This window comes from Macrosteles quadrilineatus, unplaced genomic scaffold, assembly GCF_028750875.1.
Source record: "Macrosteles quadrilineatus isolate MER2022 unplaced genomic scaffold, UCM_ALF_1.0 Scaffold_3__2_contigs__length_128488019, whole genome shotgun sequence".
Lineage (NCBI taxonomy): Eukaryota > Metazoa > Arthropoda > Insecta > Hemiptera > Cicadellidae > Macrosteles > Macrosteles quadrilineatus.
The window spans coordinates 21,654,955-21,671,622 of NW_026542596.1; the positions used below are offsets into that span (position 1 = coordinate 21,654,955).

The 16,668-nt window shown below is 41.6% G+C and overlaps 1 protein-coding gene across 1 annotated transcript in view; it reads left to right on the plus strand.

Annotated features, from left to right (window-relative positions):
• Nucleotides 1–12,790: 12,790 nt before the first annotated feature.
• The window catches only part of LOC128990894 (CDK5RAP1-like protein), a 32,406-nt gene continuing 28,528 nt past the window's right edge, over nucleotides 12,791–16,668 (plus strand). Inside the window, exon 1 of the mRNA XM_054413537.1 lies at nucleotides 12,791–13,205. Within this exon, the coding sequence (XP_054269512.1) occupies nucleotides 12,905–13,205 (301 nt within the window). The 5' untranslated portion in view covers nucleotides 12,791–12,904. The remainder of the gene's footprint in view (nucleotides 13,206–16,668) is intronic.

Sequence of the window (16,668 nt, forward strand, 5' to 3'; positions counted from 1 at the left end):
ATCAAAACACACATGGTTCTTCTAGAAAAGATCGCTGATTTAGACATGGGCGTCCAACAATATGAGTAAGGGGGAACCAGGGTCACACTATGTGTTAGAGCCAGACTTAATTTAATTTAATTTAATTTCTGAAATCCCAGAGACATTTTAATTTATCCTTTTTCATTCCTGTTGCAACATCACAAACCACCCTCATTCAGGTTTCATTTAAACATTTAAATTTCCCGCCTATCCCTACTACAAGAAGAAGAAGTAGTGAAGGAAAAAGCAGCAGCAAGATGGCCATCTACAGAGAAGTCAACCCAAATATGTGAGGTATCTTAATTTTACTCATTTTCCTATTTTTCTACCTTACAATTTCTACGTTAACCAAATGATTACAAATTTTAAAAATTATGCAAAAAAACAATACATAAAGAGTACAAGAAGCCAACTAAAAACAAATTTGAAAAATAAAAATTTTTTTAATACATTATTTTTAACTTTGAGGCCCAAGAAGAATAGTTGGATAAGGAGCTGGATGATCTTCGACCTGAAGACGTGAGTTGAAACGCCAAAAAAGTTGACATCAGCTCCAACTTTTACTTGTCAAATTAGAGGATAGATCAAGATGGCATCATGCTACATCATCCTGTTGTTTTGTTGGTTGAAAACCAAAATATGTCAACATTATGATTAATTATTTATTTTACGAGCAAGAGCAGCCCATTTTAACAAGATCATAAACCGATGGCCGTTCCTTAATCAAATGCCTTAGGGCTAAGCTAAACCCAAGGCTAAACTAATACTAGGTGGCGTTCGCAGAGGCATCCACAAAATTGAGCGGAGTCATCGAGGGTTCATATTATATTGTTTTTGTCATACTGCAGTAAAAACAGTCGTTTTTAATGCATGCATTGCGGGTCTAAAGTACCATTTTTACTCTTTAGGGAGTAAAAATCGTTTTTAGCCTATATAGAGTAAAAATCTGCTGTTGTCAACTCAGTTGTAAATTTCTATTGTAAACGATTTCATGTATCGAAATGTGTATCGATTCGTACTTCGTAATCATTTCGACCTACATTCTACAGTCTCTTCCCATAGCATTTTTAGCATTGCAGATACATTAATCCATTCCCACACTCAACACTGCCCACCTTTACTACTTCCTTCACCACTACCTACGTCTCGGACCTGTTTCCCTCTCTTCCCATAGCATTTTAGGATTGCAGATACATTAATTAAACACAGTTCCCACACTCTGCACTGCAAGCCTTACTACTTCCTTATCCATTTCCTACGTCATATACCTGTTTCCTTGACTTCTCATAGCATTTAAGTATTAGATACATTTATCTAACTGCCCAACGGTTCCCCCACTCTGCACTGCCAGCCTTTACTACTTCCTACACCACTTCCTTCGTCGTGGGGCCTGTTTCCTTCTCTTTTCATAGCATTTTAGGATTACAGGTACATTAATCTAACTGCCACAGACGGTTCTCACACTTTGCTCATACTTTACTAGTTCCTAAAACACTTCCTACATCGTGTACCTGTTTTCATCACTTTCCATAGCATTTAAGTATTTTAGATAAATTAATCTAATTGCCACAAACATTCTCCGCACTCTGCGCTGCTAGCATTTACTACTTCTTTCACCTTTTTCTATGTCGTGGGGATGCCTCCATCCATTCTCATAGCATTTCAGCATTGCAGATACATTAATCTAACTGCTACGGTTTACAGTTCCCACACTCCACACTGCTCACCTTACTACTTCCTTCACCTCTTACGTCGACCTGTTTTCCTCTCTTCCCATGGAATTTCTTTAGATCGTAGATGAAATGAAATGAAAATCGTCTTTATTCTTGAGCGTTTTTCATATTACAACATATGTTTTTCAAAACAACTCACGTCAACATAAATAAATAATATAAAACAAAAGCAACTCTCAAATCTTAAGTTAGGCTAATTAAAAATTAAAATATGTTCTCTATTCCTAATTATTTTACCATTCTTCAAACCATTTGTTATATATTTTTTAAATGACTTTTCACTGTCCAACACCCCTGGCTCAGTCCTGGATGACAATTTATTCCAGATTTTAGGGGCAAAATAAGAAAACCCACAACGGTCGGACTCACAGCGCACACGGGGCATCTCCAGCATGTCATCCTGCCGTGTGCATTGGGATCGCATCTCAGAGCGAGCTCTCAGTCTTACCTTCAGGTACTGAGGTCTCTCCTCTGACAGTACCCTCCGGATGATGCAGGAAGTGCGTAAAAGGCACAGGTCAGCCATAGGCAATAAGCCAAGAGATGTGAGGTCTGATGAAATTCGATCAAATTTTCGCAGATCGCAGACGTACCTGACGCACATGTTTTGCACCCTCTGCATCCGACTCATGTCTCCCAGTGATATAACATTACCATACACCGGAAGACAGTAATCAAACACAGACAGTACAAGTGCCTGCACAAGCCGAAATTTGGTGGGTTTGGGGAACAAGTCACGATGCCTGTACAGCATTCTCAGACGACCTATTGCTCTCTGGCATGCGTAACTCACATGATCAGAAAAGGAGAGCTCAGGATCGAAATGAAGCCCAAGAAGCTTGGGAGCTTTACACTCTTTGAGCGGAATTCCGCCAAGGCATACTCCAGACAGGGGCTCGGACCGAACAACCCTGCTGACAGAAAAAGTCACCAATGAACATTTGTCTCTGTTCAGCTTGATGCCATGGGACATAGACCATGCAAAGACAGAATCCAAATCAGAATTGAAATCAGAGACTGCCTGATTTGCTGGGTCAGCGTCATGCTGAAAAACCAGCTGAGCATCATCAGCGTATGAATACAACCGACAATGACGCAAATCTCTTCCCATAGATGCGGCAAACAAAGTAAACAGGACAGGTCCAAGACAGCTGCCCTGTGGGACTCCTTTGGACTTTTGCATGGGGGCGGAGATCTCAGATCCAACTTTGGTCTTTTGGCATCTTCCGTTCAAGTAGGAGTGAAACCACGACACTACCTGCTGGTCAAATCTGTAGTGATACATCATGGCCAACAGTAGATCGTGATCAATAGAGTCGAAGGCTTGCGAAAAATCCAGCATTGCCAGAGAAGTACACCTCTTTTCAGCTCTAGCTTTTATGACATCATCACAAAGCAGTAACAGAGCAGTTGAAGTACTGTACCCCCTACGAAAGCCAGATTGTGTTGCTGGAATTATTGACTCCAACTCCAGGAACTCAACCAACTGAGAGACAACAATAGTCTCCAAGACCTTGGAGAGGGCGGGTAACACAGAGATGGGGCGAAGATCGGCCAAAGAAGAGGGAGCACCAACTTTGGCCAGAGGAATGACAATGGCTTCCTTCCAGTCATCCGGAAACACCCCCGTAGCCTTTGAACGTAGCACTTTATTACTGACTTTAATAAGCATTGTTACAGATGGCCCTACAAATAACACATCGTTACAGAACTTAGCTACTTCATCATCTAATAAACTAAAATGTGTTGTCAGAAACTCATCGGAAATGTATTTACTTTTGTCATTGATAGTAGATTCCAGATTACTTAGTTTGTTTGACAACTCTGAGTTTTGAATTTTTAACCCACTACAAGCTAAATCTAATTTATTACAAGACTTTTTTAAAGTACTGTTTTCGATAATCAACTTTTTGTTAGCACCCTGTAAACTCTCATACTCGCTTACAAGTCTATCATTCTCTGACTGTAACTTCCTCAGAGTTAACTGTCCATTGTTTGCCTTAGAAAGACTATTAGTTAAATCCCGTACTTGGTTCTCCAGCACACATTTTTCGTCGAACAAACAGTCACTCTTAACGATTGATTCATTGAGTTCTATCCTATGAGAGTTCTTGACAGACTCCCAGCGCGCATTCAGGTCCGTAAGTTCAGCCACAGCGTCCCCCAGTTTGGAATTAGACAGGGACAGATCAACACAAACAGAATTAAATTTGATAACAACATTACCGGTACTCGCTGAGTTAACAAATTCTTGACAGTTACTAATTTCACAATTAGCCAGTATTTTACTTAACTGTAGACAAAAATCAGATATAAGATGTTCATTTTCTTCAGAGAAAATAGTACACCCAAATAAAAAATCTTCAAAATTGTCCATTGCATATAAATAGAACAATATACAAAAATCAGATGCAGTCCAAAAGTTCACTCGTGCCAAATATGCCAAAACATTTATAATATGAAACAATGATTTATTTCAATAGTCAAATATTTTACAAATTAAGGCCTACCAATAAGTCGTGCCATGCATACATATACAGCGCCAGCATGTCTTGAACGCAGGCACAACTTAGGTGCGTGTAGAAGTTGCGTTGCCGGAGATGCAGGCTCAGCAAAAATCCAGTAGCCAGCAATCAGTGCAACTGCGGCCGACACAGCGGTGGGAATATGACAGGGAAAACTTCCCGGCGGCGAACAACCTGGATGTAGTTGCGCGTCGGCCGATGCGCAGACGTAGAGAACACGAGATCACAGCTCACACTCAGTCTAATTATAGAATTTTACGAGCAGTGGTTCAACAATAATAAAGCTACTTACAACGTCGTCCATACATCAATGTAAACGGCAATCTTCATAGAAAACAAACATAACCAATGAAATTTGAGTAACACTCTATGAACTTAAAAATTGTAAAGTTCAAAATCCACAAGTAAACAACTCTGCCACACAATGCAAGCCAGGCTTGCCAACCTTGATCTAATAGTCATAAACAGTTCCCACACTCCGGACTGCTCGCATTTACTACTTCCTTCACCACTTCCTACGTCACGGACCTGTTCCCCAGATAGCTTAATCTAATCGTCATAAACAGTTCCCACACTCCGGACAGCTCACCTTGACTACTTCCTTCACCACTTCCTACATCGCGGAACTGTTTTCCTCCCTTCCCATAGCATTTTAGGATTGCAGATACATTAATCTAATGGTCACAAACAGTTCCCACAGTCCGGACTGCTTGCCTTTACTACTTCCTTCACCACTTCCTACGTCACGGACCTGTTTCCCTCCCTTCCCATAGCATCATAGGATTGCAAATACCTTAATCTAATGGTCACAAACAGATCCCACACCCCGAACAGCTCGCCTTAACTACTTCCTTCACCACTTCCTACGTCGCGGACCTGTTTCCTTCTCTTCCAATAGCATTTTAGGATTGCAGATGCCTTAATCTAATCGTCATAAACAGTTTCCACCCTCCAGACTGCTCGCCTTTACTACTTCCTTCACCACTTCATACGTCACGGACCTCAAGCTAGTTTCATCATTTGATTATATTTATGATCCATACCGTTTCTGTTCTAATATCTGTGGAATAATGCTATCAGCTATTTCTTTATCTACTGCATTCAAAAGTCAACAGCTGATCTCATGTCTTTGTTTATGTGTCAAATACTGCTTCCATAAGGATTACATTGAAACTTTGAGACCCAGTGGGGCGGATTCCTGAGAGACTTTTTTAACGCCATATAGATGTTGGCACTCACCGATATGGTCATTATCACCATGCAAAGTTTGAAAACGATTGATTCAGCCGTCCAGGAGGAGTTTGCGTATTACGAAATGCATAAGAGTCGACGTATAAGAAATTCGCTCAATAAACTAGGTGGCGTTCGCAGAGGCATCCACAAAATTGAGCGGAGTCATCAAAGGTTCATATTATATTGTTTTTGTAATACTGCAGTAAAAACAATCGTATGTAGCAGTAAAAGTAGCATTTTAACTCTTTAGGGAGTAAAAATCGTTTTTAGCCTCTACGGAGTAAAAATCAGCTGTTGACAACTCATTTGTAAATTTCTATTGTAAACGATTGCATGTATCGAAATATGTATCGATTCGTGCTTCGTAATAGTTTTAACCTACAGTCTACAGTCTCTTCCCAAAGCATTTTAGAATTGCAGATAAATTAATCCATTCCCACACTCAACACTGCTCACGTTTACTACTTCCTTCACCACCCCCTACGTCGTAGACCTGTTTTCCCCTCTTCCCATAGCCTTTAAGGATTGCAGATACATTAATGTAATTGTCAAAGACAGTTCCCACACTCTGCACTGCAAGCTTTACTAATTCATTCGCCATTTTTTTTTGTTTTTGTTTTTTTTTTTAGAGGTTGGCAGCCTCTTTTAACCTTGCATTTGCCCGTCCACATAGACCAAGCGCACGTGCGTGGATCGTTTACAGCAAAGCAAGGAGTGAGCCGGTGCAGTACAAAGGTGAACTGTACTGATAAAATGTTATTGGCAGTGACCAGGATCCGAACCCACGACACTACTGCCTTTGGCCCGAAGTCCGCGACGCTACCGACTGAGCCACCGACTCACTAATATGTTGAAAACAACTAATTCACAACTTAGGCACTATTGTACGATAGGCATACGGCCTGATTGTTAATCGCTCCGTAACATTGGGTTCGGATCACCCACCTCACGTCGCAGCTACTATACGCCTTCACTGCAGGCTGGGCGTCCCTCGTGGCCCCAATCGAGACTACAGCCGGTAGGAGATACCCTTAGCATTTCCAACGTCATAGACCTGTTTCCTTCCCTTCTCATATCATTTAAGTATTAGATACATTTATCTAACTGCCCAAACGGTTCCCCCACTCTGCACTGTCAGCCTTTACTACTTCCTTCACCACTTCCTACATCGTGCACCTGTTTTCATCACTTTCCATAGCATTTTAGTAGTTTAGATACGTTAATCTAATTGTCGCAAACATTGACCACACTCCGCACTGCTAGCCTTTACTACTTCTTTACACTATTTTATATGTCGTGGACATGTTTCAATCCCTTCTCATAGCATTTTAGCATTGCAGGTACATTAATCTAACTGCTACAAACAAACGGTTTCCAGTTCCCAAACTCCACACTGCTCACCTTACTACTTCCTTCACCTCTTCTTACGTCGCGGACCTGTTTCCCTCTCTTTCCATAGAATATTAAGATTGTAGATACCTTAATCTAATCGTCATAAACAGTTCCCACAACCCCGGACAGCTCGCCTTGACTACTTGCTTCACCACTTCCTACGTCACGGACCTGTTTCCCTCCCTTTCCGTAGCATTTTAGGATTGCAGATAACTTAATCTAATCGTCATAAACACTTCCCAAATCTGGACAGCTCGCCTTTACTACTTCCTTCACCACTTCCTACGTCACGGACCTGTTTCCCTCCCTTCCCTTAGCATTATTGGATTGCAAATACCTTAATCTAAACGTCATAAACAGATCCCACACTCCGGACAACTCGCCTCTACTACTTCCTTCACCACTTCCTACGTCACGGACCAGTTTCCCTCCCTTTCCATAGCATTTTAGGATTGCAGATACCTTAATCTCATCGTCATAATCAGTTCCCACACTCTGGACAACTCGTCTCTACTACTTCCTTCACCACTTCCTACGTCACCGACCTGTTTCCCTCCCTTTCCATAGCATTTTAGGATTGCAGATACCTTAATCTAATCGTCATAAACAGTTCCCACAGTCCGGAGTGCTTGCCTATACTACTTCCTTCACCACTTCCTACGTCACGGACCTCTGTTTCCTTCCATTGCCATAGCATGATAGGATTGCAAATACCTTAATTTAATGGTCATATACAGATCCCATACCCCGGACAACTCGCCTATACTACTTCCTTCACCACTTCCTACGTCACGGACCTGTTTCCCTCCATTGCCATAGCATCATAGGATTGCAAATACCTTAATTTAATGGTCATATACAGATCCCATACCCCGGACAACTCGCCTATACTACTTCCTTCACCACTTCCTACGTCACGGACCTGTTTCCCTCCATTGCCATAGCATCATAGGATTGCAAATCCCTTAATCTAATCGTCATAAACAGTTCCCACACTCCGAAAAACTCGCCTTTACTACTTCCCTCGCCACTTCCTACGTCACGGACCTGTTTCCCTCCCTTCCCTTAGCATTATTGGATTGCAAATACCTTAATCTAAACGTCATAAACAGATCCCACACTCCGACCAACTCGCTTTTACTACTTCCTTCACCACTTCCTACGTCACCGACCTGTTTCCCTCCCTTTCCATAGCATTTTAGGATTGCAGATACCTTAATCTAATCGTCATAAACAGTTCCCACAGTCCGGAGTGCTTGCCTATACTACTTCCTTCACCACTTCCTACGTCACGGACCTCTGTTTCCTTCCATTCCCATAGCATGATAGGATTGCAAATACCTTAATTTAATGGTCATATACAGATCCCATACCCCGGACAACTCGCCTCTACTACTTCCTTCACCACTTCCTACGTCACGGACCTGTTTCCCTCCCTTTCCATAGCATTTTAGGATTGCAGATACCTTAATCTAATCGTCATAATCAGTTCCCACACTCCGGACAACTCGCCTCTACTACTTCCTTCACCACTTCCTACGTCACCGACCTGTTTCCCTCCCTTTCCATAGCATTTTAGGATTGCAGATACCTTAATCTAATCGTCATAAACAGTTCCCACAGTCCGGAGTGCTTGCCTATACTACTTCCTTCACCACTTCCTACGTCACGGACCTCTGTTTCCTTCCATTGCCATAGCATCATAGGATTGCAAATACCTTAATTTAATGGTCATATACAGATCCCATACCCCGGACAACTCGCCTATACTACTTCCTTCACCACTTCCTACGTCACGGACCTGTTTCCCTCCATTGCCATAGCATCATAGGATTGCAAATACCTTAATTTAATGGTCATATACAGATCCCATACCCCGGACAACTCGCCTATACTACTTCCTTCACCACTTCCTACGTCACGGACCTGTTTCCCTCCATTGCCATAGCATCATAGGATTGCAAATCCCTTAATCTAATCGTCATAAACAGTTCCCACACTCCGAAAAACTCGCCTTTACTACTTCCTTCACCACTTCCTACGTCACAGACCTGTTTTCCTCCCTTCCCATAGCATTTTAGGATTGCAAATACCTTTATCTAATGCGGTCATAAACAGATCCCATACATCGAACAGCTCGACTTTACTACTTCCTTCATCAATTCCTACGTCACGGACCTGTTTCCTTCCCTTTTCATAGCATTTTAGGATTGCAGATACCTAAATCTAATCGTCATAAACAGTTTCCACACTCCAGACTGCTTACCTTTACTACTTCCTTCACCACTTCCTACGTCACGGACCTCAAGCTAGTGACGTCATTTGATTATATTTATGATCCATACCGTTTCTGTTCTAATATCTGTGGACTAATGCTATCAGCTATTTCTATATCTACTGCATTCAAAAGTCAACAGCTGATCATATGTTTTTGTTTATGTGTCAAATACTGCTTCCATAAGGATTACATTGAAACTTTGAGACCCAGTGGGGCGGATTCCTGAGAGATTTTTTTAACGCCATATAGATGTTGGCACTCACCGATATGGTCTTTATCACCATGCAAAATTTTAAAACGATTGATTCAGCCGTCTAGGAGGAGTTTGCGTATTACGAAATGCATAAGAGTCGACGTATAAGAGCTTCGCTCGCTTCGCTCGCTCCGCTCAACTAGGAAACTTGACTAGCCTATTTTCACCACATAGCTTGAAAAGGGGTAAATAAGTTAGTATTTATTTACTATAAAAAAAATTTTATAATGTTTCAAAATAACTTTAAATACACGGATTTTAACGGGCAACAACTTAAATAAGTTTTTGATATAAATCCTAGAAATAACGAATAATCCCAAATAGGCCTAAATAGTATGGTTGGATTAGAATGAATTGGAATTTTACAGCATCCCACAAACCAATCACACGGCCAACCTAACAACACAAAACACCGAAAACAAACCAGCAAAAACAGTGGCACGTTTTTCTCTAATGTTTTACAGAGTAGTGACTCCAGTTATAATCTATACCTAATGTAATTGATTGTGCACATTCATGTTCAATTAATAACAACTTGTGTACCTGTTGCTCGAATTCGAGCAATTGCGAAGCATTACAGGCGACTCAAAGATTATGGAGATTCTCACGATCTACACAACAGTTAGATATAATCAAAATCTTTTGTAGATGTCTTATCATTTTTCAAAAAGTTGATCTTGTTTTTTAGTGTTATTAGTGTGAAATAGTATATTACGTTACTAGTCCTGAAAATAAGTGTTTGCCGGACGAGTGTGGTCGTTCCCGTGCGAGACGAAGTCGAGTACGGGATTACCATACGAGTCCGGTAAACATATTTTGGACGAGTGACGTACGATAGTTTACGCCATACTACTAAATCTGTACAAATCCTTATATATTACCACCAACTAAAGAACTAACAATCACTAGTCATAACCTCTAAGAGAGGTTATTTTTTTGTTTATAACTACTCATTGCCAGTGCCACCCAAATACAGTATAATCAGCTGATTGGTGTCCGGTAAAACTCATTACAGTACAGTAGTACGCAATGAAACCCCATTTGAATAAGCTGGCGGCAAACAGCTGTTTTCTGGACTAAATCCTTGCGTGGGAAGGTCGTCAAAATAATGTAGTGTGGCGTAATAGTTATTTGTGTAACTAGTGGTGAAAGTGGCACTTTGCTGCACACGAGAGCAATGTTTACGCACGAGCCGCAGGCGAGTGTGGAATGATCTCGAGTGCAGCAAAGGCCTTTTTCACTCGTGTTACACATTATATTTTTCCTACAGTCACTATAAAGCATATAAATAATTAGTCTTTCAAACACTATGCAACACGTTTTTAGGTTCAGCTGGCAACACAAATGGTGGCCTAGAGAAGGTAGTACCCGCGGTCCATATCACTCCGCTATTTTTCCTCGGCAAGAAATGTGCTCCGCGTTTTGAGAATATAGTTCCGTATGTTTTTGTAATTTGAAATGGTTTCCGCGCCTAAAAAAAATGCTTAAAAGGTATTTTCTTGTTTATTAAGATCGTAGGAAGGTTTTAAAAACGTTTAAAAGAAAAGTCCAGAAAGTTCAGAAATACCGAAACTATAAACACGAAATGACAGGTTAAATCGTAGTTATAATAGTCAATCAGCTGCTCATAGTATAATTATCTTTAAGTGTTGCCAACCTATTTCCAAGCGTACACGGATTACGTGCATAATGGAACCACGCTGTTTTGTGTTGTTTCGTTGGAATCCTGATGTGCGGCAAAGTATAAACCGTACGGCAAAGTATAAATATGCAGCAATTAGCAGCTTTCTGTACTATAAACAGTACAAGGAAGCCAACTTTGTCGGGTGACTGTAGGAAAAAACATTATTTCTAATTCTTTTACTTGGTTGTGTTCTATGACTTTTTCTATGTTTCCATTGTTTGCAAATCGGGTTTTTAAATGATTGCTCAAGAAATGTAGCACAGTGTTAATTCAGTTTTATTTTTAGCCTATATCAATTTGTCCAAGATTTCTCGCTCTTTTCCATTGTAATTGTAATAATTACACCAACCCAAGTTTCGTCTACAGATGCAATATGCCAAAGTATATCATAAGCATCTAGACTGCCAGTGCAACTCCTAGGATCGGTAGGATCGTGGATCAGATCGAAAAACCCCCCACCACCGCTCAGTGCCGATGGCGTGACGTTAACGATTACTGCAACGATACGGAACTGAGTTATGAGCCTTTGTGGTGTAGTGGATAACGTGTCGGGCTGATAATCTGAAGGTGCCAGGTTCGAATCCCATCGGGAGCACTAACTTTTTGTCAACAATTTTGTCATATCAGCAAGTTTGGTTGGATTGGTTAGGTTATGACAGTTTAATTTTATAATTAAAAGATTGTAAAATTGAATTTGAGACATTTATAATTTTATTTTTAGAACAGAGCTATTTTTCGATTAGTAAACCTTCATTCGAGTTTATCATTATCAGCAAGTTTGGTTAGGTTATGATAGTTTAATTATATTTAATTCAAATTTAATCTACAAACTATACGTTTTGACAGCGACAGTGATACAGATAACAATTTTCCGCGAACAGTTAGATAAGCTATGCTGATGCGCCGGCCGGTATGATTCGGAAGCGTACGACATGGTGCGGTGGTGGGGGGTGATCTCCTGATCTGATCCACGATCCTCCGATCCTCGGACTTGCACTGGCAGTCTAGACGCTAGTAAGAATATCACCTACGTACAATCTCCAAGAAGTGGTAAAAAAGGCAGAAACCAACCCATACAATAGATATAAGTTAACTCCATAAGAAATAATTTTAAAAGTTACTGTGATATTAGGATTTTCCACTGATTTAAAGGCTTCTGGGATAGAGCCCCAAGGGAATTTACCTCTTTCCTCTTTTGATGGCTCATCTACAGACCAAGACCTTTCTTTAGAGACCCCTGCCAAGTTTCTACGCCCAGCCGTTCTCTCAAATTAGCTGTGACAAAAACCCCGTTTCCCTCCATAAGAATAACATGGGATGGGAATAAGGCCACGGGGGCAGAGCCCTTAAGTGAATTCGCCATGTTTGTTTCTCTTTTGATGGCTCATCTACGGACCAAGACCTTTCTTTAGACACCTCTACCGAGTTTCTACGCCCGGCCGTTCTCTCAAAATAGCTGTGACAAAGTAAAACAGTTTCAAATTAATATATAGATTTGTAAACTAACAAATAACCTTAATTGCAGGATGAACTGGAAGCAACCACAACTCAGTGTACATCGAGGCTGCCTGGTCTATTAAAACGAAGCCTGCTAAAAATCGGCAAACTAGATAAAAAAAATGTAACTTATCCTTTCAATTCAATTCAATGTCATTTGTCAATGTCTCAGTTCGTTCAATGCTTTTTTAGGTTATGGATGTTTTATCCTGTAGTTGCCCATCATTTTATTAGAAACGAAAGTAGTAAATAAAAAATAAGTTATATTTTGAATCATTACAATACACTATGAAATACTGGAATTTTCAGGGAATCATTTGTGATTTTTGCTTTAAAAACTTCGCACGACCAAGTAAAATGCCAACAGTGACTAATAGGCCTAGGCCTTGGTCAATGGTGTTATCAAATAAATACTACTGTGTTGACACAAAAAATATTAAATCTAAGTTAGATCTGAGCAAAGGACCTTCATTAAACGAATTCATTAGACTTGGCTCGTGGAACAATAAAGTAGGCCTAATAACCAAACCAATTCCAGAAACAATTCCCTACACAAATAGTTCAGACTTTCACAACATCAGCCTAAAAGGTGAGTTAACTTTGCTTGTGTAAACTTTACCGATAGGAAGGCTATAGTTCCGCAGAGAACCTGTAACAGGCTATAGGCCTATTATCGGTATAGGAAATATCAATTTTGATTTTGTTCGATATCTACCATGAAGTTTGTCAACATTTTTTAAAATAGGCTAGGCCTACCGAAACCATGTTTTAACTTAAATTGATTCAAGAAGGTTTGGTTCAGCAGACTCCTAAATGTTAAGCGTGTAACGACGAAATGAAAGTGAAAATTAGAGGTAGGCCTAACTTAAACTGGTAGGTGTATTGGTAGGTGTACTGATAGGTAGGCCTATGTTTTTGTTGGATTGATCGTGCATACGATGAGGAAGAGTTTCTAGGTGGTGGAGGTGTGGTACCCTTGTTAAAATCAATGTATGTAAGGTAGGATAAAGAGAAAATATAATAGGGGAGATTAGTTGTGAGATATGACTGATTGAGTGTACGTTCCTATATTGGTGTGATCCTGGCAATAACTCCAGCCATAAGTAGTGTGCGCGCCCGAAAAAATCTATTGCTGGCCGATTTGCGGCAAAATACGACCGCGTAACATATCACCGATGATGTCACCAGATAGAGGAGACTTTAACGGAAACGACCGTATCAATATCATGTACCTGGGGGATAAGAAAGGAGGGGTAAAGTCAGCCAAAAGTAGTGCGCGCGCCCGAAAAAATCTATTGATGGCCGATTTGCGGCAAAATACGGCCGCGTAACATATCACCGATGATGTCACCAGATAGAGGAGACTTTAAAGGACACGACAGTATCAATAACATGTACCTGGGGGATAAGAAAGGGGGGGTAAAAGTCAGCCATAAGTAGTGCGCGCGCCCGAAAAAATCTATTGCCGGCCGTTATTTGGCAAAATACGACCGCGTAACATGAAACCGATAGTGTCACCAGATAGAGGACACTTTAACGGAAACGACCGTATCAATATCATGTACCTGGGGGATAAGAAAGGGGGGGTAAAGTCAGCCAAAAGTAGTGCGCGCGCCCGAAAAAATCTATTGATGGCCGATTTGCGGCAAAATACGGCCGCGTAACATATCACCGATGATGTCACCAGATAGAGGAGACTTTAAAGGACACGACAGTATCAATAACATGTACCTGGGGGATAAGAAAGGGGGGGTAAAAGTCAGCCATAAGTAGTGCGCGCGCCCGAAAAAATCTATTGCCGGCCGTTATTTGGCAAAATACGACCGCGTAACATGAAACCGATAGTGTCACCAGATAGAGGACACTTTAACGGAAACGACCGTATCAATATCATGTACCTGGGAGATAAGAAAGGGGGGGTAAAGTCAGCCAAAAGTAGTGCGAGCGCCCGAAAAAAACTATTGATGGCCGATTTGCGGCAAAATACGGCCGCGTAACATATCACCGATGATGTCACCAGATAGAGGAGACTTTAAAGGACACGACAGTATCAATAACATGTACCTGGGGGATAAGAAAGGGGGGGTAAAAGTCAGCCATAAGTAGTGCGCGCGCCCGAAAAAATCTATTGCCGGCCGTTATTTGGCAAAATACGACCGCGTAACATGAAACCGATAGTGTCACCAGATAGAGGACACTTTAACGGAAACGACTGTATCAATATCATGTACCTGGGGGATAAGAAAGGGGGGGGTAAAGTCAGCCAAAAGTAGTGCGCGCGCCCGAAAAAATCTATTGATGGCCGATTTGCGGCAAAATACGGCCGCGTAACATATCACCGATGATGTCACCAGATAGAGGAGACTTTAAAGGACACGACAGTATCAATAACATGTACCTGGGGGATAAGAAAGGGGGGGTAAAAGTCAGCCATAAGTAGTGCGCGCGCCCGAAAAAATCTATTGCCGGCCGTTATTTGGCAAAATACGACCGCGTAACATGAAACCGATAGTGTCACCAGATTGAGGACACTTTAACGGAAACGACCGTATCAATATCATGTACCTGGGGGATAAGAAAGGGGGGGTAAAGTCAGCCAAAAGTAGTGCGCGCGCCCGAAAAAATCTATTGATGGCCGATTTGCGGCAAAATACGGCCGCGTAACATAATACCGATGATGTCACCAGATAGAGGACACTTTAACGGACACGACAGTATCAATATCATGTACCTGGCGGATAAGAAAGAGGGGGTAAAATCAACAATAAGTAGTGCGCGCGCCCTCAAAAATCTATTGCTGGCCGAATTGCGGCAAAATACAGCCGCGTAACATAATACCGATGATGTCACCAGATAGAGGACACTTTAAAGGACATGTCAGTATGAATATCATGTACCTGGGGGATAAGAAAGGGGGGGTAAAGTCAGCAATAAGTAGTGGGCTTGCCCGAAAAAATCTATTGCCGGCCGTTTTGCGGCAAAATACGACCGCGTAACATGAAACCGATAATGTCACCAGATAGAAGACACTTTAACGGACACTACAGTATAAATATCATGTACCTGGGGGATAAGAAAGGGGGGTAAAGTCAGCCATAAGTAGTGCACGCGCCCTCAAAAAATCTATTGCTGGACATTTTACGAAAATATACGGCCGCGTATCATAATACCGATTATGTCACCAGATAGAGGACACTTTAACGGACACGACAGTATCAATATCATGTACCTGGGGGATAAGAAAGGGGGGGTAAAGTCAGCCATAAGTGGTGCGGGCGCCCGAAAAAATCTACTGCTGGCCGATTTGCGGCAAAATACGGCCGCGTATCATAATACCGATTATGTCACCAGATAGAGGACACTTTAACGGACACGACAGTATCAATATCATGTACCTGGGGGATAAGGAAGGGGGGGGGGGTAAAGTCAGCAATAAGTAGAGGGCGCGCCCGAAAAATCTACTGCTGGCCGATTTGCGGCAAAATACGGCCGCGTAACATAATACCGATGATGTCACCAGATAGAGGACACTTTAACGGACACGACAGTATCAATATCATGTACCTGGCGGATAAGAAAGAGGGGGTAAAATCAACAATAAGTAGTGCGCGCGGCCGAAAAAATCTATTGCTGGCCGATTTGCAGCAAAATACGGCCGCGTATCATAATACCGATTATGTCACCAGATAGAGGATTCAAAGCCGTGACAACTGACAACTTACGACTAGACTGGTTGACGATCCTTTTGTATCACCAACTTTTACCATTAAGTATTAGGCCTATAATCCTAATATGCGCAGCCACTCAAGTCGCGCAGATTTTTTCGGGCGCGCGCACTACTTATTGCTGACTTTACCCCCCCCCCTTTCTTATCCCCCAGGTACATGATATTGATACTGTCGTGTCCGTTAAAGTGTCCTCTATCTGGTGACATTATCGGTTTCATGTTACGCGGTCGTATTTTGCCGCAAAACGGCCGGCAATAGGTTTTTTCGGGCAAGCCCACTACTTATTGTTGACTTTACCCCCCTTTCTTATCCCCCAGGTACATG